The sequence below is a fragment of the Callorhinus ursinus genome, unplaced genomic scaffold, assembly GCF_003265705.2.
Source record: "Callorhinus ursinus isolate GAN/ISIS: 27379988/994484 unplaced genomic scaffold, GSC_fseal_2.0 scaffold35, whole genome shotgun sequence".
NCBI lineage: Eukaryota > Metazoa > Chordata > Mammalia > Carnivora > Otariidae > Callorhinus > Callorhinus ursinus.
Genome location: NW_027397097.1, coordinates 7,680,175 through 7,707,305, shown reverse-complemented (window position 1 = coordinate 7,707,305; position 27,131 = coordinate 7,680,175). Strand labels below are relative to the sequence as shown.

The window sequence follows — 27,131 nt, the reverse complement described above, 5'->3', positions numbered from 1 at the left end:
TGTCTTGAGAACAATTTTACAATTCTTCCAGGCTGTTTGCCCTCCTAGCAACCTTTCCTGCTCACCTTGTTGCAGGAAATACTTTCTTACATCCAAGCATTGCAAAATTCTGATCCTCTTCAAAAACTGTTTATTTCCTTCTCTAGGCTACCACTCCTCTTGGCTCAAATATTTATGGGTACTTATAGGTTTATGTTGCAATAATCTGTTTTGTTGTCATTCCCCATGTCTAGACCATGAGCTTCTTGGTGGAAGGGACCATGATTTTATTTCCCACCTCGAGACACTCTATAGCACGATAGTTTAGTGCATGGAGCCAGAATTTCTGAGTTTAAATCTCAGATTTATAGGATGTATTGTATATCCTTGAGCAAGTCATTTCACTTTTCTGTGCCCAAGTTCCTGTATCTGTAAAATGGGCATAATAATAGCAGCAACTTTAAGTTGCCAACCCTTACTTTTATCTTTTAATTAGATGGAAACCTTTTCATGATTGTCAGTGAATTATATAATTTTTTTTAATTGGGAGGGGGTGGTGGATAAATTTAAAAGGGTCATTGTTTCCAGGTCAAACAAATGCAGATAATTGTGTAGGGAAAAAGACTTAAAGATTCCAGCAGGCAATGGCTGACATTCCCTCCAGTCTCTCTCCAACATCTTGACAGTCTGTCGTGCCTTCTCTGATTTGCATATACAAGAAGAGGGATACCTTCTCCAGCAAGCTGTCTCTGGCATCCCACGGTTAGGCTCCGCCAGGGAACTGATCACACTTTTATGCAGTTGTCTGTTTAGAAGTCTAATACCACACAACTGTGACTTGAGCAAGGATGATTTTTGTCTTGTCTTTCCTTGTGCTCAGAACTCAGGAACAATTGATACCCTCCGACTAATCCTCTCAACAACTAAGTCTCCTGGAGGCTTTCCTTCTGCATCAGTCCGTCTTTGCCTCTCAGTGTTCCTCGGCATCACCTGGAAGCTTTAGAAATGAACACCTCTTACGCCCCGTCCCAGGTGTGCTCCCCATTTTTCCCAGCAATAACACCTACGGCTGGAAGGGCTTCGCTCCGCCCCTTCTGAGCCTCTGGCCCGCTCCCTCCCCACTCCGTCAGCACCTGCCTCAGGCCCGCCTTCTCGGTAAACTGGAGTCACAAATGCGCACGCTCCTTCTTAACCTTCTCGTAGCGTGATGACGTTGACGTTGACGTTTGACGTACTGGCGGCGGCCCCGCGTGTTTCAGCGAGTGGGGCCGGTCTGGGCTGTGGATTTGGAAGCTACGTGGGACCGTGAGGTGTCTCGGCCGGCTACGGCGCGTAGTTTTTTGGGCTTACGCCGCTGACTCTGTTGTCTCCGCCCAGTCACGGGAGAGGGAAGCGCAGGGGGAGGGTCTGTGGGGATAGAGCTGGAGCCCCTGAAGGGGAAGGGAGCAGCCGGGGTTGGGGGGCGTGGAGCGCCTGCCTGCAGGGCTGCAGCCCAGAATTGGGGAGCAATCGAGAGGGGAGGTTCACCATAGGCAAGGTCCGCACCCGCCGGGATCGGGGCTGCTCCCGAGGAAGGCCTGGGGCAGCCGCGCGATGTTTGGGGCCCGGTGCCTGGTCCGAGCCCTGCGCCCCTGTTCCTCCGCCCCCTGCCCGAGACACAAACCTTCAGCCAGACTGAGCGTGCGGGATGCTCTCGGGGCCCAGAACACGAAAGGGGAGCGCGTTAAGGTCCAGGTGGGTGTATGGGAAGGGGGTGGGTTTTTGTTTTTGTTTTTTTTTGTTTTTTTTTTTTTTTTAGTGACTTAAACGGCACCTCCACGGCTAGGCTTGCTTGCCTTGTCAGACAGAATGACAGGCAGGGAAAGGAGAAAAGGTAGCCAATTGTGTGCGTTCACACTTTTCTCCTTGTCTACCGTTACTTTTTGCAAAACTGTTCGGATGCCTGTGAAGTCCTGGAACTTTGCTTTCACGGTACCAGGACATTACCTGTAATCTTATTAGTCATACAGCAAAATAAACATTTCCTTTATCCCTCATGATGAACATCCACAGTTAATAGTGGCTGCCTCGAGCTAGCTCCTTGAGAGCTGACACCGTGTCTCATCTGTCTTGGTATTCATACGTGGCTGACAGTAAATACTTGTTCAACTAAACAATTGCTTTTATTCAACTTTTAACCACCCCAAGGCCTAAAAATGGGGGTTTGCATATAATGTATGTTTAATAAGTTAGGAGAAAGAGTAGAGTGTTGCAGTATGAAACTCTGGAGTCAGGCTGCCTAGGTTCAAATCTGCCACTTAGTGGCTCATTAATTATGGGCATGTCTCTTATGTATTCTCTGTTTCCTTCTTACGGCCGTGAAGCTAATAGCAGCCTTAATGTCATAGAGTCCTGAAGATTGAGGTGATAGGTATTAAGACTTTTAGAACAGTGGCTCACAGTCAATAAATGTTGGCTGCCCTTATTTCTCTTGTTAATATCATTTGCAACAGCTCCACATAGATTTGTAAAATACCAATTTTGGAGAACAAAATACAAAATATCTCAATATATATTGATTACATGTTGATATTTGGGGCATAATTGGATTAAATAAAATATTAAAATTAATTTTACCTGCTGATCACTAAAACATGCAGAATTACATATGTGGCTCACATTATATTTTTTTTATGTCCTCCCTGGTCTAATGGCTAGGACTAGTAATTGGGGTAATGTGATTGGTACTGGTGGTATAAAAATTTTTGAGAAAATAGAGAGGGACATCCTTAACTATGTGCGGTCAAGGAAGACTTATATTAAGTGACATTTCGCTTGAGTCCTGAAGGATATGAGTTCCTCAGGCAGAGGAACTGGGGGTGAGGTGGGGATAGCATTGTAGGGAAGTTTGATAATAACGTGAACTTTGAGAACTGTATTTTAATTCTAGCTCTATTGGGAACTGTGATTTTAATTATTTAGAGAGGTTATCCTCACTTCTCTAAATATGTTCTCCATCTCTAATATTCACTTCATTAAGTTCTTGTAAGGAATGAGTAGTAAAATATGAAGAGCTTAGAACAGAATCACATTTTTAAACAGTGCTTCACAAATGTTACCTTTTACTAACAAGTGAAAAGCAAGACAGTGGTGTTTTGCGAATTACTATTGATTGAACCTGACCAAAGAGCTCCTGCCTTCGGAGAAGCATGGGGAGGTGAAACCAGAAAGATGGGCACGCTCAACTGTGAAAGGCCTTGTATAGGAGACTGAGGCAAATTATACTTATTCAGTGTAGCCCTAGAAGTTCAAGGGCTTTCTGGTAGACTTGGGCTCAAATTTGGGCTTTATGTTACCCAGCAGTGTGACCTTCAAGTTATTTAACTTCTTTGAGCCCAGATTCTTCACTTGTAAGACAGATTATGATAATCCACAGAGCCGTTGTGAGGAAGGGATGAGATAGAATATCAAGAAGGTAGTAAAACACTTGTCACATAGTAGATTTTTAGTGCATGGTAGGTATTCTTTCACTGAAAAACATGGACTATCTACTATGTGCTTGACAGTGGCCTTCAAAGCAACTAAAGCATGGTTCCTAAACTTTGAAAATATGGACATGCAAATAAGTAATAGAAGAGCTTTAATAGCATCGTCTATAGGGTATTATGGGAACACAAAGTAAGGGTCAAAAACTCTAGTTTTTCTAACTAGAATCATCTCCCTTTTCCCAAGCATGTCTGATAGTTCATCAAACACCATCAGTTGTTTCACACTTTTTCAGTGTCTGCTAGAAGAATATTCCCTTTTCTGTGCTAGTTAAATGTAAGCTGGATGTGATCTGTGAGAACTGTTTTTAGTAGTACTCGTCTACTAGAAGACCTCTCATTTGTACTCACCCATACCTGTCATTTAAATTCAGAGTGTCTTCGAAAGCTTATGTACTAATTATGTTCACATGAAAAACTTCTTGAGAACTTTGTGTGATACATTCTAAAAGGGAAAAAAACCCATAAAGATGTTTCTAGTCTATGACTACATAATCTCCCTTCTGGGAATTTTATATAAAAGAAGACGAGGGCCAAAATATGTGCCCTGTTATTTGTTATGGTGGTGAAAAGGAGCGAGGGGCAAGAAGAAATACCTGGAATAGCCAATATTGGGGAAATTGATGATGTGAATTAGGCTCTTCACCTAATGGAATGTTAGGCATCTGTTCAGAATGGTGAATTTTATTAATAAAACAAAAAGGTGTGATGCTGAAGCTGTATCTCACTACAGTAAGAATCATATTGAATTAGATATGCTTAGGGGTGAGCTAAAAGCAATTGATTTGTTAAGACAGGATTGAGGACATTTTTTTTCATTTAGTTTTATATGTGCATGTGTAATGAAAATGTAAAATGTTTATGTGTTTTAAACTCACATTTAGAAATTTCTCTTCATTAGGGTTGGATTCGTTCAGTCCGATCCCAGAAGGAAGTCTTGTTCCTGCATATAAATGATGGATCGTCTTTGGAAAGCCTTCAGGTTGTAGCAGATTCAAGCTTTGACAGTAGGTGAGTTTTTTGTTTTTTGTTTTTAAACAAAAAAATCTTTTTTCTTTCATCTCTGCTCCCCATTTCCCTAATCCAGTGTTCATATTGCCCCCTGAGTGATCTTTCTAAACAAACCTGCTTTTCAGAGCTTTGAGGCTCAAGTCCAACTATCTGGAATCAAAATCCTTCAAGCCCAGGCCTTTCCTTTTCTTTTTCTTTTCTTTTTTTCTCTTTCTCTCTTTTACTTTTTTCTAATTTAAATTCAGTTAATTAACATAGAATGTATTATTAGTTTCAGACGTAGAGTTCAGTGATTCATCAATCTTATATTAACACCCAGAGCTCATTACATCACATGCCCTCCTTAATGTCCATCACCCAGTTACCCCATCCCTGCCCCCCTCTCCAGCAACCCTCAGTTTGTTTCTTATGATTAAGGGTCTCTTACGGTTTGTCTCCCTCTCTGATTTTGTCTTGTTTTATTTTTCCCTCCCCTCCCCTATGCTCCTCTATTTTGTTTCTTAAATTCCACAAATGAGTAAAATCATACAATTGTCTTATATGATTTTACAATTAGTAAAATCATACAATTGACTTATTTCACTAAGCATAATAGTCTCTAGTTCCATCCGTGTCATTGCAAATGGCAAGATTTCAGTTTTTTTAATGGAGACCTTTCTTCTTCTAACATCTTCACATAATAATATCCCCTACTTATTCTTTGCTTCAGTCTCTCCCAATTATTTGCTGCCCAAAGAAGGGTGAAACCTCTCTCATTAAATATTGGAATGTTCTGATAGCAAGTTTTGTATTAAAATGAGGGTTCCATATAATGATATCTTGTTTATGCTGGTTTTTTGTTACTGTAGAGAACTGGCTTTTGGGAGTTCTGTGGAAGTTCAAGGGCAACTGGTAAAAAGTCCATCCAAAAAGCAAGATGTGGAACTGAAGGCAGAAAAAATTGAAGTTGTTGGAAATTGCGATGCCAAGGTATGCTCCAATACTTTAATGAAGACTATTTAGGCTTAATTTAAAACATTAGCAGTCTGTTTTAAGTGTGATTATTGGGAAGATGGCCCTTAGAGCATGTTTCAGTTGGACTTCCCAGATAATTGAAACAGGCTATAGAGCCTGAGGAATGTAGAGAGTGTAGCAAAAAGTATATAGATGATTGAGTTTTATGAGTGAAAGTGAAGTATTAATCTATGCATCTCTTTGGACGCCTGTCACAGTTGAAACTTGCCACTTTCACGAAGATGTCCAGTTAGCCGCAGTGACAGAGACATCGGGGTAGACCATGTTCTTAGGAAAGCCCTCCCTAGAAATGACCTTTTCAGGATCTAGAACTGTGCTGTACCAGTATAGTAGCCACTAGCCACCTGTCGCTGTTTAATATCAACTAATTTAATACTAAATCAATCAAAATTAAATAAAATCAGTTCCGCAGTGGCATTAGCCACATTTCAAGTGTTTGGTCATCACAGGCAGCTGCTGGCTACCATACTGGATAGCACAGATACAGAACATTTCCATTTATCAAAGAAAATTCTGTGGGACAGTACTGGAGTAATGCTCGGGCTGAGCAAAGGTAAGAAATCCTACATTAAGACATGTATGGGGCATCTGGGTGGTGCAGTCGGTTAAGCATCTGACTCTCGGTTTCAGCCCAGGTTGTGATCTCAGGGTCTTGAAATTAAGAACCCCGTCGGGCCCCGTGCTCAGCAGGGAGTCTCCTTGGTTTTCTCTCTCCTTCCCCCTCTGCCCCCACCTGCTTATGTGTGGGTGCGTGCTCTCTCTCTCTCTTCCTCTCTCTCTCTCAAATAAATAAATCTTAAAAATAAAAAAGAGACACGTTTATGCCTATTTTTGCAAGACTTTTTGTTACTAGCTTTTATTTATCACCTGATAAAGAGGTTAGAGGGTATAAAATCATAGGTTATCAATCCAGTTTCTGAATTGGAGAAAATGAGGCCCGGTCAGGTGACCTGACTTGCTCAAGGTTATATAGCTGACTAGTGCCACAGCTGAAATTGATGTACTAGCCATTTGACTCCCCTGTAGTTTTGCTATACTTGTCTTCAAGTATTTAATGAACAAAAAATGAGGAAGTATAGGGAAATTGCATCATTTTAATTCATTTTTATTTCTTTTGGATAATTGGAGGAAAATAAATATAGGGGAATAAGAGAGAAAATAGGCAACTTTTAAAAAAAGTCATTCTGAATAATTTTTAAAGAAATACTAATTGAAATGCTAATAAATACTAATTGACATGTAAAATCTGGAATCGGGCTCTAAGATTTCTGAAAAGTAGACTATGAAAATAATTTGGAACTCAGGAATTGGGAGATGGTAACCATTTTTGGTTCTGCTTTTTTAGAGGGGTATAATGATTATTAAAATTTGCCATGTGTTTTACTCTTCTTAAATTGTTCTCTCTTGGCTTCTGTCTTTGTCATTCACCCTCTCTTCCCCTTGATTTCAGGTTCATTTTTAAAGTATTCAGACATTAGGGAATTCTGATCCCCAGACAGTCTCCAGACTCCTGTTAATGTCATATTTTGACTTTAGTAGATGTGGTACTTATTCTATTATGAAATAAATTAGCATGTGCACTAAAAGATAGATAAGACTAAATGGAATAAGTTATCAGTTTGGCTTTTTTACTTAGCTTTTCTGTTATTTAAACTTTGGTCTGAAGGTTTGTTTCTGTCTTCTTAATCTTGAAACATGAGGGTAGGCAGGGTGTAATATTTCTATATAGAGTCATAATTTGAAATTTTTGTAAATATATACTGCTCTGCCAGATGACAGAAAGCTGTTGACCCTCCCTCATGTTCTTAGACATGTTGATAAACAGGGAAAAACAGTGCCAATGGATTATAAATGATTGTAGGCTTCCAAGACATTTGGGTGACTTTAAAATTGAACACCAGCTGTGTGTACACAGCTGTAGAAAACATAATCTTTAATATCTGCTATATTCTGAACTTTTATGTGCCAAACAGTGGACTGTTTTGCATAATTATATCCTAATCTCTCTATTTGTAAGTAGTGACTGATATAAGCTAATGGATGGAAATTTGATAAATAACAGATTAGCCTCAGTAATATTAACTTTGCCTGAGGTTCCACACCTAATAAGTAGTAGAGCTGGATTCAAACCCACATCTCTGAATCCACCCACCATTCTACTAATTTGGAATTATGTGGACTATATTCACTTATATTAAGAAACAGGGAAAACATTTTAATTTTGTTTTGAAGCATTACTATTTAACAAGTGTCCTGGAAACTGCTATCATAGAACATTATCTTTTTTAGCTTTTAATTTGTTTTTTTCCCATTAATTGGCAGGCTTTCCCTTTTAAATATAAAGAAAGGCATCCTCTGGAGTATCTGAGACAATATCCTCACCTTCGGTGTAGAACTAATGCTCTGGGTTCTATACTGAGGGTTCGTAGTGAAGCCACAAATGCTATTCATTCTTTCTTTAAGGTAAGGTGCTTTGTGTGCTTTTAGCTGTTCTTTTTTTTCCCCTAGCTGTTCTGTCTTGTGAAGAAGTTGAATAATTATAACCTTGGAGTATTATCCTGAAAGTTCTGTTAGTCACACTGTGTATTCCAAGCACCCTTTATTTGTATGGTACTTTTTTCTTTGGCTGATTTGAAATTGTCTCTCTTTTTTTTTTTTTTTTTCCACTTTCCTGAACTTTATTAAAGAGAAAGCAATGATGGTAAATCTCGAGAACAATTTTCTAGGATTCTTCCTTGAAAATGTGACATTTGATTTCCAAACACATGCCAGAGCGTAAATGGTTCCCAATTGTACTAAGTAGGTGAGAAGCTGAAATCCTAAAATGTTCATCTTCCAACTTTCCCCAGTCTGTGGTCTGTCTTTGGATCAGCAATAATTGCCTGAACAGCTACTGTGGCTTCATTAATTTTTGTCTGTAGCTCTCTGAGCTCTTCTATATGCAGCAATCGCAGAATTTGAGCAGCTTCATTAAGAACTGCATCTCCTGTGTCAAAACCAAGAATATGTTTGTCTAAAGCAACAGGCAAGCCCTCTTTCGTTTGATTTGTTTTAGCAACTGCATCCTGGGTCAGGCGCTCCTGGACCAAAATGCGAATTGCCTTAAGCATTACGAGGTAATCATCATGACGCTGAATCTGAAGAAGGTTAGCCAAAGCCATTACACCAGCCTTAAAATCAGGATTATTTACATCCAAGTTGATCAATGGCTCTGCATTTTTAGCTGTATTGTCAGCATTTTTTGTATTATCAGGTACCAAGTCCTTGTATTTTTCAGCATTATCTCCATATTCAAGTCTAACAGCTAAACCAAGAAGCCAGTCAGTTGCTTCTTGTCGCTCTTGAATCTTGAAAGGACAGTTAACATCTTTGAGATACTTTTCAAAGAACTTGGGCCAGTCACTGCTGTGGATGTTTCTTAAATTACCTCTGTCTTCAATCTTGTAGTGTCTGATTTTCTGGTTTTCAAGCCAAACAATAAAGTTTCTAAATTCTGTTTCATCTTTGCAGTTGAAGCCAGCTGGGTTGTGGTAGTCGAGGGCCGTCAGCTTGCGTCGGAACATGGTCCCCACGTCTCGCTCTGGTCCCCCGGGTTCGGCCGGGAGAGGACAGGCGAGGAAGAGCGGGCGTGGCAACCAAAATTGTCTCTTAATCACTGGTTTTGAGCAATTAGATTATAATGTGCCTTGGCACAGTTTTCTTTGTTCCTTGTGTTTAGACCTTGTAGAATTTCTTGGATCTGTGTGTTTTAATTTTCACCAAGTTTTTTAGCCATTATTTCTTCATATATTTTTTATGTTAACCCCCCCCCCTTTGGAGACTTCAGTTGCCTATATATTAGGCCACTTAATGATACCTTCATAGCTCACTGATATTCTTTTTTTAAAATTCCTTTTTCCCTGTGTGTTTTTTTTTTTAAAGATTTTATTTATTTATTTGAGAGAGAGAGAGAGAGAATGAGAGATAGAGAGCACGAGAGGGAAGAGGGTCAGAGGGAGAAGCAGACTTCCTGCTGAGCAGGGAGCCCGATGCGGGACTCGATCCCGGGACTCCAGGATCATGACCTGAGCTGAAGGCAGTCGCTTAACCAACTGAGCCACCTAGGTGCCCTCCCTGTGTGTTTTTTTAGGGGGTAATTTCTATTGCTGTGTCTTCAAGTTTACTAATCTTTTCTTCTAGAATGACTGATTTGTTGTTACTCTTATATCCACTGCATTTTTTATCTCACATTGTAGGTTTCATAACTAGATGTTTGATTTGGGCCTTTTTTTTTTCTTCTCTGTGGAAAAATATGGAATGCTTCACGAATTTGCATGTCATCCTTGCACAAGGGGCCATGTGCATCTTCTCTGCATTATTCCAATTTTAGCATATGTGCTGCTGAAGCAAGCACGATTTGGGCCTTTTTAAAAAAACACCTTCCATTTAACTCTTTGAACATACACAATACAGTTTTAGTAAAACTTTACAGTTGTAATAGCTGTTTAATAACTGTTTTTATGTCCTAATTCTAACATGTCTGTCAATTATAAGTCCTTTTTGATTGATTTGCTGCTTTTATTTGTTTTTATTTATTTATTTGATTTAGTGCTTTTAGTCTCCTCATTACAGGTTATGATTTCTTGCCTCTTTGCCTATCTGCTAATCTTTGGTTAGATGCCAGACAGAAAATTTTACCGTGTTGGATATTACTAAGCTTTGACTGCTTTTTATGGATTTTTTTTTTTTTTTGGTCTTCTTGCTGTCACTTTTTGTTATTATAAGTATAAGCTTTGTAGCTTATTACTAAGCTTCAAGTAGCTTAACCGCTACTTGAAAACTGTTTGATCCTTTTGGGTCTTGTTTTTATAATTTGGTAAATAGGGCTGGAGCAGAGCTCACAGTCTAGGGCTAGTTAATTTCCACTACTGAGGCAAAGACTTCCTGAGTACTTTACCTAGTGCCTTGTGAATTTTGAATTTTTCCATTCTGGCTTGTGGGAACGGGTACTGTTTCCAGCCACACTGTGAGCACCAGGCATTGTTTCCTCTGATCTTTTTGGATGATTCTTTCCTTGGCTTTTGATAGTTTCCCCACATGCATGTGATCATCATTCTTCTACCTAATACTCCAGAGTGACCCTCTGTACATCCCTGGAGTTCTCATCTCTCCTCTCTGATACTCTGTCCTATGAATTCTAGCCACTTTTGCCCCCCTCCTACTCTCAGCTCTGTCCCCTCAGCTAAGGAAGTCTGCTGGGCTCCACCTTATTTCCCCCCTTCTTCCTGCTATGGCCTGGACAATCTCAAGGTACTAAGCAAGGCTTTTGATAGGGTTCACTAAGTTTGTTTCCCACCTCAGGGATCTCTTGTCTTTTGTTGTCTGATATCCATTGTCTTGAAAACCATTCTTTCATGTGTATTTTTTTTTTTTTTGTGGGGTTTTTAGTTTTGTTTTCGTTTTTTGTTTGTTGTTTGTTTTTGGTTGTTTCAAGGGGAAGGGTAAATTTGGTCCCTGTTTTTCCATCTTGGTCATAGACATATATGTAGTAAGCACTACTTTTAAAGAGTTATTGGTGTTAATCAGGTAGATTGGTACGCAGCTGAAGGCGTTTTGTCTTATTTAGCTTTGCTTGTCATCTGCTTCCCCCTACCCGGGAAAGCCACAGAGGAATATAGTGGTTAAGTTTATGAGGTCAAGGGACCCTCCCCCCAGGTGGATGAGAGGGCCCCAAAGGCCAGGAGTGGCCCAGCAGATGAAGTTCAGTGTTATTCCAAGTGGTTCTGGAGCTCTTCCTATGCCACTTCTCCAGATCCAGCTGATTGGCAGAGATTGTCTAACATCATACCCTTCCCTTGGATGCATCCAAATTCATGCAGGCCCAGCCCTGTTGTAGTTTACCAAGAGTTCTTGCTCTTTGAAAAGCTCCTTCAGAGTTAGTTTCTGGTGAAACAGCTAAAGAGCATTATGGCTTTGAATCATATAGTTTTGAATAAACAAAGAAAAATAATCACATTATACTATGTCATCCTATTACATAGTTCAAAAGGGTGCATTTCCATATGCTCTCATAAACTTTCTTATGCAACTTCCATATGGCTTTTCAGTAGTGCTTAACCACACAAGCAGAAAATTTGTTCAGACCTAAAAATGTTTCTTGCCCCATATGGCTTTAAATAGTGGATAGACCTGCTTCAATACTGAAAGTTTTATAGGTTTCTGGCCACTAGATGGTGATATTGGCAGTCCATTGGCAAGTGAGCTTTACCTACTTTATACTTTATACTTTTTCCAGTAATAACTGGAAGCTTTTACAAATGTGTAAACAATCTCACAAACCGGGAAAAATCTGAAATAAAAAAATAAGCAAAATAACATTTTAGGTGGTTGCAAATAATGAATTTTAGCACTACTGGTTATAGTTAAAAAGGCAGGTAATTTTTGAATGTTATCAATTCAGTTTTTAATTGTAAAGCCCTAGAAAATATAATCCTGATAATTCTATAATGTTACCCACTTGTATATATAACACTTAGGACGGAATTGAAATCACAGAGTACGATAGGGCATATTAAATAATAGTTATATGTTATTTAGTATTTGGTACTATTTCTGTGACTTATACTTTAGACTCCCTAAAAGATGTTGAGACTTAAAATCTAAGAGTTTCATACCTTAAAGTATCCTAACTTAAAAGGTACTGTCTAGTTGCTATGTTTTCCTAATATTTCTAGGTTAGAAAGTCATTTTTTGGTTTGAGTATCAAAAATGTTTTGTGTATAAGTTGGTTTGTGCATAAAAGTGACACATTTGCTATGTACTAAAACTTGGATATCTAGAATCCTCAAGGAATGAATTATTTAAAAGAGCTGAGTTTCTCCCATAACAGAGTAGTTAAGCACAATTTTTTTTCCAATTTCCAGTGGAGGTTATCCTAAAATATATTACATAGTTCCCTGGCTTCCTAATTGAGCCAATAGAAGAGTTTACCCTTTCTTGATGAGTCCAGATTCTTCCTTTTGAGTATCAGGTTTTTCCCTCTTCTGTATGGCAAGGCCTTAAGAGCCTTTCAGGGTGTATTCTTTGCCCCTCTGTTGAATGACCCCAGACTACTGTGTCTTTGAGTTCCTGTGACTGCTTTTTATGGATTTTTTTTTTTTTTGGTCTTCTTGCTGTCGCTTTTTGTTGCCAGTGGTTAGCAATTGTTGTCATGTTTCTTCCTTGTTGATTCTGATTAAATAATGATGCTTACTTTGTGTGAGTGTAAAAGAAAAACACAGTCCATGAGGTTTTGAGTGATATGCATGGGCCTTAGTATGTGAATTTTATAAATTTCAGATATTCAGTGTCTTATAAAATATCTGGTTCTAAAATGTGTATCAAAAATATTTAGATATTTAGAGGTGGTGGGTGGAATCAGAAAAATTGGGTGAGTAGGGGTGCCTGTGTGGCTCAGTCAGTTAAGCGTCTGCCTTTGGCTCAGGTCATGAACCTAGGGTCCTGGGATTGAGCCCCGCATCAGGGTTGGGCTCCCAGCTCAGCAGGGAGCCTGCTGCTCCCTCTACCTCTGCCCCTCCCCCCTGCTGGTGCCCTCTCGCTCTTTCTTTCAAATAAATAGATAAATCTTGGGGGAAAAAAAGAAAAAAATTTGGTAAGTGTGTACTTTTATTTTTGGCTCCTTCTCTGGCCTTCCTATCTCTAATTAGGAACCCCTTTGCTGTAGGATGGGATAAATACCTGACACTGTTACCCTGGTGGAGGCAGACAGTAGTCCCCCACTCCTTGCTGTCTATTTCCTTTCTATTTTTCTACTTCCCTATCCACTTGCTCTTTTTTGGATTTTGTTCTCTACGCTTTATTATTCTACCTTTGGAGCCTCTTCCTTATGGTGGGAATGTTATAGACTTTGATATATAAGCCTTCTAGTAGCATTAAGGCTTAAAAAGCTGGTGACACCTTTTGAAAGGTTTAGCATTAATTGAGTATTAAGAATAATTCCCACTACTTGAGTGACTTTTTTTTTTTTTTAAACACAGATAGTTTTTTTATAAGATTTGCAGTTTTGTTTCTTGTGGCAATTGACCAGTTCTAACTTTGGCAATTATATTTAGCCGTTAGATTTTCTCCTCCCTCTCCCCCTCCCTCTCACCACCCTCATTTCCTTTGGATTTTTCACTTCCTTTCTTTGTTTACTGCACTCGTGCTCATAGTTGCCTGTATTCATGTGGAATAAATGATTCATGTCCATGATTCTGGTTCCTAGGAGATAAAAATTTTATGCAGTAGTGTTATTGATTATATTTCATTCATTCTCTATAATGTGCTTTGTGTGGCACCTCTAGGCACGTAGCTCCCAGGTTAAGTATATATTTGAATATTTTCTGAGACTCCTAATTTATAGCTTGAATATTTAATCAGTCTACGTCATAAGACAAGTTGTTAACTGGGTACTTTTTATCATAGCCAGAATACTTGAATTCCACCTTTTTAAGAAGGGAGGGGCAAATTTGGGAGGCGGCTGGTGTAATGCACTGAGACATTTTACATTCCATCAGTGATAGGTATAATTTGGCAGAGATTAAAGGTGCATGTATGAATTCATTGCATTGATTTCAAGACCAAAATTTTTGTGTGAAACACATACTATTCTGCCTCTGCAGTGTGAGTTCACGTGAGCTACCTCGACGCCCACCCGCAACATTTACACTGAATGTAACCTTTTGCCACATCCATAGTCAAAATGAAAGAAGTATAACCTTGAAGTTGGTGGGTTATTTGAATCCTACTAGCAAACAGCTTTTGTGGTTCACTAATGGAAATAGCTCAGACTTCGGAGCGGAAGAATTGAAATTGGGCGCCTTGGTAATAGATGGATTTGATGCTCAGAATCTTCCTTGAGGCAAAGGAAGTGCACTGCCTATGCCATGTGTAGTGTTCTGTGCCATCAATTTGATGACAGACTTCCTAAAAATCATTTCTGCCTTTGTTGCTATTTATTTCTTCAGTCCCTATTTGGCAACTTTAATTTTTCTCCTTTTTTGGTGGTTTGTGACAATTGGGGGGGGGTCTCATTCCATAATAACAACTGAACTTCATATTGATCACTTCATAGTCCCTTAGCAGTGTGGGCAACATCGTTGTGCATTAGCTGTGAGTGTGTGTGTGTGTGTGTGTGTGTTTGTGTGTGTTGATTCACTACCAGTGTGTTAGAGAAGTGGGAAGAAAAAATACACCAGAGAGACCTTAAAGGCCTAGGTTCCAGTCCTGGCTCTCTCTGCCATCTGTGTGAATTTTTCATTAAGTCTCTCTGGGTCTCAATTTCCTTATCTTTGAAATCATGTTGGACTAGAGAATGTCTAAGTCAGTTCTTGATTTAAAATTCATTGTGCTTCTCTGCACAGTAAAACACTCAACTTGATATCTCATTAGTTATACTTGGGGGGTTAGAGATTTGATATGGCATTCTATTAGTGCTCTTTTAATAGTATAATCAGTTGTATGATCTTAGAATTGTTTTATATACAAATATGCTGAAAAAAGTGGGTTTTCTTTTCTTCCAGGACTGTGGCTTTGTGCATATTCATACTCCAATAATCACATCCAATGACTGTGAGGGGGCTGGAGAACTGTTCCAAGTTGAAGTAAGTTGTGCTTCCCATCTTGAGGGATAGGTTGCTCTTTGATATTTTTCTTCGGAGGGTTTGCTTTAAATTTAATAATGGTTGTGTGGATAGACCATAACTAAAACTTGAAGATTTGTCAATAGTAAACCTTAAAGAACAGATATAGAAAATTCAAACTTCTCCGATTTCCTGTTCTACTGGCTATATTACTGACATTGTGACTGAAAGGAATGAATTTTAAATTAGTATTACATTTGCTTTCCTTATATAACTGTGAATTGGTGAACTAGAGACACTTGAAGAGATTAATAAAGCTTTTAGGATCTCTTTCATGCACATTCAAGCCCCAGTTAATATTTTTGGATGTAAGTTATATTTTAAAAGATAAAATAAGAAAACATACATTAGCATATTTTCTTTTCCAAAGTCTTTAAAGAACACATTTATTTTATAAGAAATTATTTATGTTCCATATACCTCATGAAGTCTCTGGGGGTTTTTTTTGTTTTTTTTTGTTTTTTTAAAGATTTTCTTTATTAGAGAAAGAGCATGAGAGGTGGGAGGGTCAGAGGAAGAAGCAGGTTCCCCGCCAAGCAGGGAGCGTGATGTGGGACTCGATCCTGGGACTCAGTCCTGGGACTCCAGGATCATGACCTGAGCCGAAGGCAGTCGCTTAACCAACTGAGCCACCCAGGCGCCCCTGAAGGCTCTGATTTTAATTCCTTGTTCAGCAGTAATTTTTTGAGCTCCTGGTATATGCCAAGCATTGTCAGCTTGCCCTTGTTGCACATTATTTAAAAGTTACCAGTTTTTCTTACTTGTAGGCAGTTGAAAGCCTTTCATTTACCAATTTCACAACCTATTTAACATCATTGGCCAGTAGTAATAATGGACAGAGAGAAATGTATGTTGATAAATGGTGCTTTTTGTATTTCTTTCATTTATTCAGTGATTTCTTTATCTCTAAGAAGTCAAGATTCTTATTTATACATCTCAGTGATTCCATCAAATGACAAGACCTGTGTGTAACTGCTCTGTTCTGGTTCAGTACATTTGGACTCTTGATAATGATGCTTCCTCTTCTTATTATTGAACAAAGTATTCACTGGGAGAAGTTGTCCTGATGTGTTGAAGTCATTTAAAATGATAATCAAATGCTGTCTGTATTCATATATAGTTTGAAGAAATCTTGATAGCCTTCTGCAAAAAGCAGAATAAAAATGCCCTGTTGAACATTTAAACTGGGATTGTTAGCATCTATAAATATGAGTTCAAAAAAGGCAGCAAATGATAAAATAACAGTACATAAATTGTGAAAAACATTCTCTTCTAGGCGTTTATATTGTTTATTTTCTCTTTGTACCTTAATAGTCTTCTGAATGTTGAAGTGAGGAATTACCCACCTTAAATACATTTCATAATCCCTTAATCTAAACCACTGAATATTAAAAAGGAAATGACGGGAAGGAAAGGTATAATTTAAAGGAGTTTTACAAATAAGAAAGTAATTATTAAAGAGACCCAAATTAAGCAAGTAAAAAAAATCTGTAACAAACTGAAATAATGATACATTTGGGGATAACTACTTTGCTACCAGGGAAATCCCATAAGCAAGTCTGAATGATTACAGTATGTGTGTTTTGGCCTTTAAACAACACAAGGCAAGTTACCAGGTAAGTATAAATATAGAGGAAGGGGGAAATACGTACTTCTGAAGCTAAACAAATGAGAAGTGTTCAATGTTGGTAGCCTTTCAGGGCCAGGTTGAGGAATTTCCCATTAGTGGAATTAGACTTGCCTATTCAGGGTACCAGAAAGAAATGCTTTTGAATTTGTTAGTCCTAGGCTCCTGTCAGGCTCTAGATCAGATCTCAGCAATTTGTGGCTTTTTGCTATGACCCGCTGTCTTTGTTTTTTTCAGAAGCTTGGTTTAGAAACTTGTCTTCTGCCCCTGCCAACCCTCTATCCTTTGAAAGCAGGACCTTCTTATTCCCACCTCACTCATGTCTGTACAGTACTTCCATTCTTCATTGTGTTAATTTTGTCCTGACTGCCTATAAAGGCATTGGGGTTTGAATCTTGGTACCCCACTGTTAGGAGTAAGTGGAGTTTCATATTTAAATTCTTCTCTTGGGGGCGCCTGGGTGGCTCAGTCGTTAAGCATCTGCTTCAGCTCAGGTCATGATCCCAGGGTCCTGGGATCAAGCACCTCATTGGGCTCCCTGCTCCGCGGGAAGCCTGCTTCTCCCTCTCACTCCCCCTGCTTGTGTTCCCTCTCTCACTGTGTCTCTCTCTGTCAAATAAATAAATAAAATCTTTAAAAACAAAAACAAAAATAAAAACAAAAACCTTCTCTTGGAGTGTGTGAGTGGCTCAGTCAGTTAAGTGTCTGACTCTTCATTTCTGACCAGGTCATGATCTCAGGGTTGTGAGATCGAGCCCTGCATTAGGCTCCACACTGTGGAGCCTACTTAAAAAGAAAAAAGATAGGATGCCTAGTACACCCAGGTTTGACGGCAGCAGTAAAAGGCCATCTTGAAATGTGCAATAAAAACGTACACTTCTCTAATACGCTGTTGAGAAGTGATAGCATGTCCCATCATTTTAGTTTCCTTTTTCTTCATTTCTGCTTCCTACTTTAAGACTCGGGCTATTTGTTAAGGTCTGGGTACTACTGAACACATATGTAGAAAGTTGCATTAAGGCATGCATATGTTATTCAGCAGACATTTGTACCACCTGTGTTCAAGATGCTAGCTTGTCTCTGAGAAGATAAAAGAGATTAAAGGCAAGAATTAGAGATTATGGCAAAAATTAGCTGTTGATGGAGCATAAGATGAAACTGCTTTATGTATATATTTGAGGTTACAGTCTTAACAATTGCAAGTGGTATGGAATATAGAGGAAAATTAGGTCAATGAGGATTGACTTGGGCAGGAAAATCTTCAAAATGAATTTGTGACTGGAGTGTAACCTGGGGAGAATATTCCAAGTAGGAGAACAATGTGAGCAGAGTCAAGCAATTGAAATGAGTGTGGGGTTTTCAATGGACTATAGATGGACAAATTAGAAAGTTCATTTTGGTGAATGATAAGAAATAAAGTCAGATGGCTATAGGAACGAAAAGATGGAGCAGGTTTTAACTTTATTGAAATATATTTTATATACCATAAAATCTACCCACTTAAAATACAGTTCCATGGTTTTTAATATATTCACAAGATTGTGCAGCCATGAATCACTACAAATCTAATTTTAGAGCCTTTCCATCACCCCAGAGTGAAATCTGGTCCCCATTAGCAGTCCCTTGCCATTGCCCCCCTCCCATTCTAGGTAAATGCTAAACTACTTTCTATGGATTTGCCTTTTGGGGAGAACTTCATATAAATGGAATCATACAACATATGGTCTTATGTGTTTGGTTTTTTTTTTCTTAGCACAGAGTTTTTGAGGTTCATTCATGTTGTAGCATTTATCAGTACTTCATTCCCTTTTATATTCAACTGGTATACTATTGTGTAGATGTACAACATTTCGTTTATCCATTTGGCAGTTGATGGATATTTGGATTGTTTCTACCTTCTGGCTATTATGAATAATGCTACTATGAACATTTGTGAAAACATTTCGATGAGCATATGATTTCATGTCTCTTGGGTGGAATTGCTTAGTCATATGGTAACTCTGTTTAATATTTTGAGAAGCTGCCAAACCATTTTCCACAGTGGCTGCACCATTTTATATTCCCACCAGCAATGCATGAGGGTTCCAGTTTCCCCACATCATTGCCAACCCTTATTATTGCCCTTCCTTTTTTTTATTATAGGCATACCTAGAGGGTATGAAATTGTTTCTCATTATGGGTTTGCTTTTTGCTTTTGGACATTTACAATTTATATGTAAATGTGTAATTCACATTTGAGCTTTTAAAATTACAGTTCTGTTATGCCAAAGTGTGATAAATGGTCATACATTATGAAATTAGGGTGAGAAAATCTAAGATTAATACTTCATATAATAGGAACATTATTCAAGCCTTAGAGTTTATGCATTTAAATACTTTTTAAAGCTGAGAATGAACTGAAAGAGTAAGCCTGTTAAATGGAACCCAAGAAGACGTGTAATTTTATATCTGAATCTCCTACTGTGAAGAGTCTCGTGCTAAGATTCTCATGCTGCATCTCATACTGTATGTTGAAGTTTGGCATTAGGTTGGTTTGCTTGCATGTGTGTGTGTGTGGTTATATATGTAATATAAAATTTCCCATTTTAACCATTTTTAAATGTACAATTCAGTACTATTATATTTATAGTGTTGTACAACCATTACCACTCTCTGTTTCTTAAAACTTTTTCATCACTCCAGCAGAAACTCTATAGCAAAAGCTCTCCATTCCCATTACCCATTGCCCCTAGTAACCTCTAGTCTACTTTTTGGCTCTATGGATTTCTTGTCCTGGATATTTCATATAATTGGAATCATTATATTGGCCACATGATATATGGCCTTTTGTGCCTGGCTTCTGTTGTAGCATATTATCAGAATTTCATTTCTTTTTATTACTAAATAATATGTTGTGTGGATTTCCATATTTTGTTTAACCATTCATTGATAGACACTAAGTTGTTTCCACTTTTTGGTTATTATGGATAATGCTGCTGTGAACATTTGTGTACAAGCTTTTGTTTGAACACTTGTTTTCAGTTCTTTTTGAGTATATACCTAGGAGTGGAATTGATGGGTCATATGGTTATTCTATGTTTAACTTATTGAGAAACTGCCAAATTATTCTCCACAGTGGCTGCACCATATTATATTCCCACCAGCAATGTATGAGTGTTCCACTTTTTTTTTTTAAGATTTTACTTATTTGTTGGAGAGAGAGCAAGCACGTATGTGCGAGCGGGGGTGGCTAGGGAGAGGAAGAGAATCTCCGTAGACTCCACACTGAACAGAGCCCTATGTGGGGCTCAGCCTCACGACCCTGAGATCCTGACCTGAGTGGAAATCAGGAGTCAGACGTTTAACTGACTGAGCCACCCAGGCGCCCTGAGGGTTCCACTTTCACTGCATCCTTGCCAGTGCTTGTTACTTGCAGTCTCTGATTATAGCCATTCTAATGGATGCAGTATCTCATTGTGGGTTTGATTTGCACTTCCTTAATGACAAAGGATGTTGAGCATCTTTTTGTGTGCCTCTTGGTCATGTGTATATCCTTGGAGAAATTCTATTTAAGTCTTTTGTCAGTGTTTTAATTGTCTTGTATTTTTGTTGTTGAGTTATGGGAGTTCCTTTTCTATTTTAGAAACAGATCTATCCCCTGCATCCCCCTAGCCATGTGAAGCCTCTGATTATGCCCCTGGCTGGCACAATCTTGGGTACGACTACAATCTCTTAGTGGTGGCATTGGTTCTGGCCGGGCTCTTTGGCAGTCTCTTTTCCAGACCACACCCAGCTCTGAAACTCAACTAATTCCAGGCTGATTGCTCTATTGTTTCAGCAATATTCACAGACTGATCCAGTCAAATTCAGGCTCCTTTAAAGGTATACTTCACAAAGTCAGTGTTTGAAATTTATCCTGAGCCCAAAAGGTCTCCTCCCTGCTGTCTCTCAGTTTCTCTCCAGCATATTAGCAGGTCTACAGTTTGTCCTTTATCTCCAATGTCCAAGACCTCCCATTTGCCTTTTTTTTTTTTTAAGAGCCCCCTTAGGTTTGAACTTTTCCACACTCTGTTGCAAATGAAGTCAGTTCCTTTAAAAAAGATATTTGGGGAAGTATTTTCTGGCCTACTTCTATCCCCAGATGAAATCTCTGAACAAGGCTCTAGTGCTGGAGGCAGGGACAATGGACACTAAGTGACATCCTGAAATAGGAACCGAGCTCAATGCAGCGCCAGGTCTCCTTGGCTTGCCTTGCCCACCCCGTGAGCCTGGGCAAGAGAATCAGGGCCTGGTATTCTTAGTGCCTTGCCCAAGGCAGAGCTTCCTTCTGACCAGTGGCAACTGGGCAGAAGAAGGGAGCCCCCACCTCTTGGCCGCACTCACCCAGAACTTAGCTTTAGCCGCAGGCAGCTGTGGGCAAGGTGAGAAATGCTGGCATGCTGCCCCTCCTGCTAAGGTAATCCTCCTACTGGGAGCTGCGGTTCAAAAGAGCCCTTTGGGCAGAATTGCCCTGCCCACAGTGGCGGGGCGGGGGGGGGGGGGGGGGGGGGGACTGGGCTCCATGGAATATGACTCAGCCGTCAGAAAGGATGAATACCCACCATTAGCATCGACGTGGACGGAGCTGGAGGGGATTATGCTAAGTGAAATAACTCGAGCAGAGAAAGACAATTATCATATGGTTTCATTCATATGTGGAACATAAAGAAGACCATAGGGGAAGGGAGGGGAAAACTTGAATGGGAAAAATCAGAGAGGGAGAGGAACCATAAGAGACTCTGGGCTCTAGGAAAAAAACTGAAGGTTTCAGAAGGGAGGGGATTGGGGAGGGATGGGTGAGCCCAGTTATGGGTATTAAGGAGGGCATGTGTTGTAATGAGCGCTGGGTGTTAATACACAAATAATGAATGATTGAACACTACATCAAAAACTAATGATGTACTATATGGTGGCTAAAACTGAACATAATAATAATAATAATAAAAAAAAAGGGCCCTCTGTCTTTGGCTGTTTTATCAGTCTGGAGTGGAGTTTCTGTCATGCTGAGCTTTGATGGGAAAGGGAGGGGGAGTGGGTTGTCATTCAAATACCACTTGTCCTTACCAAGTTTTAGTCGATTTTCTTGAATAGATGTTTCTTCATTTGCTGTATGTCCTTAGGACCATTTTCAGGGACTTTGAATGGCTAGGGTGGGGTCAAGGTTTGTGTTTTTATTTTTTATTTTGTAACTTTCTTCAGTTTCACTGAGGAGTGGGTCTGCAGAACTCCCCCTCTGTCAGGCCAAAGGTGAGAGTTAAAAAGGAAGAAAAAGAAGAAAAAGGCAGGTCATTTTGGACTGCTTTTTACCACAACAATCCTAAATTTCCTCACTTGTAAAATGTGATTGACACAGTGCTTACAGGTTATAAGGATTAAGTGAGATGACACATATGAAAACTTAAAATTGTTACTCAAAAATGAAGAAAACTGAATGTGCATGTGATGTAAGCACCAAAACTTTCTCCTTTCCAAATTGTTATGCATTCTAGAAATAGTAACAAGAAGTTACTGGACCTCAGGAATTTGGGTGCTTGTAAGTTTTTATGGCTAAGTTACTTGCGGCACACATCATTTTGGTTCTGCTTGATGTTTGCACTTTTTAATATTCTTACCTGTTTCTTTTAAACTTTTTAGATGTTATGAGGGCTAACCCAGGTCAAACCTCCTATCTAAATAGCTTCTTTAGCTGACAGTAAGCTTTTCCTTCTTCCAAGTCCTGTCGTCTTTGTGTTCAGTTGCTATAGCTTCTTTGGACATTCAGTTGTTCTTTACTGTTTTTTGTTTGTTTGTTTTTTAAACATCTATTTTGTTTCCTTATCTAGATTGCAAGCTTCTTATGGGGGTGGGATACTTGGATACTTGTTGATCAATATTTTCTGTGGGCTCTTTTAGCTTTGCAGAACCTTCATCCTTAAGAGATCAGTCCTTTTCTGTTGAGGATGTTTATTTCTGTTAAGGAGGTTCAGTTTCTGAATGTAAAAAAGGCCCTGGGCATATCTAGGAAAGTAGATGAGACTCACACTAGTGTTTGCCCCGTGCACAGGGCCTACTGTTCTGTATGCTTTGAATTTTTAATCATCTGCTTGTATTGCCTAAAAACAAAAATTATATGTAAAAGTTACACTGTTCAAAAGTTACAAAGGGTGTAAAGTAAAAATTAGTTAGTTTCCCTCCCACCCCTGACTCCCAGCTAGCCTGGTTCTCCTTGCCACAGGCAGTCACTGTTCTCTTTTTCTCTAGAGAATTTGCACCAACTTTTATTTCTGTCAGCAATATGTGTGGGTGCTGTTTCTCATGAATCATCTATCAGAGTGTGTTACAAAATTTTAACTTTTCTTCTCCCAATTTTAACCAGATACATTACTTTTTCAATTAAAAAACTAATTAAAGAGGAGAAAGAAAGTGCCACACTAGATTAAGAGAAGCAAATCTGTTTTTAAGGGCACTGAGAAGATAACTGACTCGATACCGTGTTTTTGCTGCTTCCACTGTGAAGTGAGAATTTTGTGAATCAACACCGTGGTTTGGGGGGAAAAAAAATCCCTTAGACTGTGAACCAATATAGCCTGCTGCTCCTAGGTCTTATTCAGAAGACTGGGCTGTTTTTTCCATCCTACCGTATCCACCAAGTGGAGTGCATTCTCAAAATGTTCTAATCCCATCAACCACACAACTGGACTAAAATTGCGCTATTTGCTTCATCCTGTAAATATTTGTTAATTCTTCTTTCTTGTGACAAGTACTGTGCTAGTTATTTCCGTTTTGCCTCTCAGCAACATGAATTTGCAAGATATTTTTAAATGGGAAAAACAAAATCCTACAATAATAAATGCAACCAAAATAATGTGACTTTGAAAGCTAGCCATATTAAAAGAAAATTGCAGATATTACAAGGATACATTTTAAGTCAAATCATTAAGAATATAAAAACACTGTGAAATCTGAAGCCAATTATGCTTGGGTTCATAATTTTAAAATAGTTTTACTTTGATTCAGGTGCCAGCATTTTAATCTGATGATAGATCAGACTAATAACATCTAATGTTTGTACAGTATGGTAAGTCAAATAATATTTGTATAGTACTTTACTGTCATAGATGTTATTTCATTGGTGTTTTTTGTAATATTAGACCACGAGACAGGATTTCTAAAAGGAGTAATCCCATTTTATTAGCTTTAAGTGATCCAAGCAGAAAAAGAAAGAAAAAACATTTATTGAATACCAGGTATATTTCAGGCACCATGTCAAGTTCTTTTATATTATATAATCTTTTCAGCAACTATTTGAAGTAAGAATTAGTTTGCCTGTAGAAGAGCAGAAATCATGTGTTTGTTTCTTGTACATTGTTGTATAATACCTGGCATATTCTCTGGCACATGGTAGGTGCTCCATAAATATTTGTTGAATAAATTACCTTTTATTTTTACGTGAGGAAACCAGGCTCAGATTAAAAAACAAACAAACTTACCAAAGCCACACAGTAAGGGACAGAGTTGTAGTTTTAACAAGATCTGTTTGGCTGTAAAGTGAATGCTGTTTGTACACACCACCTTGACTCCTGAAGTTGGCTTTTGAGAAAAGATACCACAACTTTAAAGTTCTGAGGTTAAAGATTCTTTATGAGGTAGCAGACTACTATTAAGGATGAGCAGCACACTAAAACATCCTTGCCTTTTCTTTTCAGCCACTCTTCCAAGACAACCTTTTATTTTCCTTGGGGAAGGACAATAATAACATTTATTGAAAGCCTACAGTTGACAAGAACTTGAAGTACTGCTCTTTTTTGTATAAGTAACCTATTAGTAATGCTTAATTCATTTTATTAAATATCACATAGATACCAGATAACACAAGCTATATAGACAGTATAAAGCACACACCTGTACTCACTACTAAACTTAAGAAATAGAACATCATTAGTACCTTTGATTCCCCACTTTGTGCTTTCTTCATTCCATCTCCCTCCTTTTTCCCCACTGTGCCAATTATTTTTTTCTGTGCTTTAAAAAAGTTAGTTTTACCACATCTGTGTGCCTGTAGGCAAAATATTGTTTCTTTTTGCATGATTTTCAACTTAATACAGTGGAATCGAACTATTCTGTGATGAGTTGGGTTTTGGTTTTGGTTTGGGGCTTTTTTGGTGTTTGTTTTCTCAGTGTTAATGTTCCAATTCAGTCAAAATTGCTGGAAAATAGGATCCAAGTGTTAATATTTTTTAAGGCTCTTTGGGTGATTTCAATATTCCTTCAGGAGTATAAATGAAATAGTGCAAGTGCATGTTTTTAACTTCAGTTTTGCTACATAAATCCAGATTTTTGCCTGTAGAGAATGAATTTAAACTCCCACCAGTAGGTTGTGCTGTTCCACATCCTTGCCAACACTTGATTTTTTTTTTTTTAGACTTCTAAAATTTTAAGAATCTCATGGATATAAAATGGGATATTGGTGTGATTTCAGTTTGCTTTTCTCTAATAAATATTGAGATTGGGAATCTTTTCTTATGGTTATTGACCATTATTTCCTCTTCTATAGTATTTTCTATTGTGTTGTCTTTTCATATCTGTGTTTTTATATTCTGGATAATATTTACCCTTTTTTGAGTGTACTGTTGCAGGTATTTTCTCTCAATTTGTTCCTTGCCTTTTTCTTTATACTGTCTTTTGATAAACAGTTCTTAATGTTGTCAAGTTTCAGTCCTTTCCTTTATGGTTTGTGCTTTTGAATCTTGTTTAAGAAATCCTTTATTATCTTCTAAAAATATTATAGATTGTGCATTACACATATATGTCTTTAATCTACCTGGAATTGAGGTCTGAATGTAATGTAAGAGTCCAATTCTTTTGTAATGGATAACTATTTCAATACTGTTTATTGAACAGTTCATTCCTCTTCCTGTGATCACAGTTGCCAGCTTTGTCATAAACCAAGTTTCCATATATGTGTTTCTGTATGTTCTAGTCCAGTGGCTTATCCCTATGCCAGCACCTCACTCTCTCAATTGCTGTAGCTCTTTGAGAAATCTTTCTGTGTAGTAAGACAAATCCTTCCCTTTCTTAGGAGTTTCCTGGCTATTTGTGATTCTTTTCTCTTCCATATAAACTAATCAATCACCTTGACAAGCTCCAAAAAAACCATATTTGGCCTTTAATTGGAATTACACTGATTCTGTAGATCATTTTGAAAAAACTGGTATCTTTATGGTATTGAATTCCTATCCCTGGACATGGTATATCACTCTTTATTTAGGAGTTTTTCAGATCTTTTCAATAGAATTTAATCATTTTCTTTATAAAGATCATGAATATTTTGGGGTGCCTGGATGATTCAGTCATTAAGTGTCTGCCTTCACATCAAGTCATGATCCTGGGGTCTTGGGATTGAACCCCGCATCAGGCTCCCTGCAGGGAGCCTGCTTCTCCTTCTCCCTCTACCTGCTGCTCTCCCTCCTTGTGCTCTCTCGCTCTCTGTCAAATAAATAAAAATCTTTAAAAAATTTTAAAAAGATCATGACTATCTTCTTATATTTATTCCTAGGCACTTTATATTTTTTGTAGTATTATAAATGTTCTATTCATCTTTGGAAAGTTCATTATTCAGTTACTGGGTACAGTGTTCAATATACATGTATTAGAATAATATTAAATTGTATAGATATTTAATATGCTTATTGATATTTAATATACTTTATCTGCCATTTACTGGTAATTTAAAATCCCGTTTTTCCATTTTTTCTTGTAGTTTTTGCTTTATGTGTTTTTCAGGCTGTGTTATTGGGCATACACAAATTTAGACCTACTTGTTGACAAGATCAATCTGTGGTTACGTTGTGGGCCTCCTTCTTTCTAGCTCTGTTTTTTGCCTTATTCTCTATTTTGTTTGATAGTGATTCAACCATACAACTTCGTTTTTATCAGTATTTGTTTGGCATGCTTATTACTATCATCATCCTTTTACTGTTAACCTCTTTTTTTTTTTTTTTTTTTTTTTTTAAAATTTGTATTTGGGAAACAGCGTACAGCTTAGATTTTTAAAAACATTTAATCACTTAGTCTTTGCCCTTTTCCTGTTTAATTTAGTCCACTGATGTGTATTATGATTGCTTCTGCATTTGGATTTTTTTAAACATTTTGTGTCTTTGTCCTTTCTTTTCTTTAAAAAATCCCTCCCTTTTTTGCCTTCTTTTGAAAAAATTAAATGTTTTTTCCATATCATTCTTTATGCTACTTATTTAGAAGAGATTGATGGGGTAAAGGAGAAGGGAGAATATAAGGCAGTGATTCTCAGTCTTGACCACATGT

The 27,131-nt window shown here is 38.2% G+C and overlaps 1 protein-coding gene, 1 non-coding gene and 1 pseudogene across 4 annotated transcripts in view; 1 reads left to right on the top strand and 2 right to left on the bottom strand.

Annotated features, from left to right (window-relative positions):
* The first annotated feature begins 1,219 nt into the window (after nucleotides 1–1,219).
* NARS2 (asparaginyl-tRNA synthetase 2, mitochondrial) overlaps nucleotides 1,220–27,131 on the top strand; it is a 127,447-nt gene continuing 101,535 nt past the window's right edge. For 2 of the 3 annotated variants that reach the window (XM_073879784.1, XM_025848505.2), the window contains exons 1-5: nucleotides 1,220–1,713; nucleotides 4,405–4,514; nucleotides 5,363–5,483; nucleotides 7,851–7,991; nucleotides 15,068–15,148. In XM_073879784.1, coding sequence (XP_073735885.1) covers nucleotides 1,573–1,713; nucleotides 4,405–4,514; nucleotides 5,363–5,483; nucleotides 7,851–7,991; nucleotides 15,068–15,148 — 594 coding nt within the window. In that variant the 5' untranslated portion in view covers nucleotides 1,220–1,572. The remainder of the gene's footprint in view (nucleotides 1,714–4,404; nucleotides 4,515–5,362; nucleotides 5,484–7,850; nucleotides 7,992–15,067; nucleotides 15,149–27,131) is intronic. The other variant, XM_025848506.2, reaches the window with a different exon arrangement.
* LOC112806183 (RNA transcription, translation and transport factor protein pseudogene) lies at nucleotides 8,166–9,151 on the bottom strand (annotated as a pseudogene).
* Nucleotides 9,814–9,921, bottom strand: LOC112806377 (U6 spliceosomal RNA). Its single transcript, XR_003203844.1, has one exon. It is a non-coding gene; the product is annotated as a U6 spliceosomal RNA (small nuclear RNA).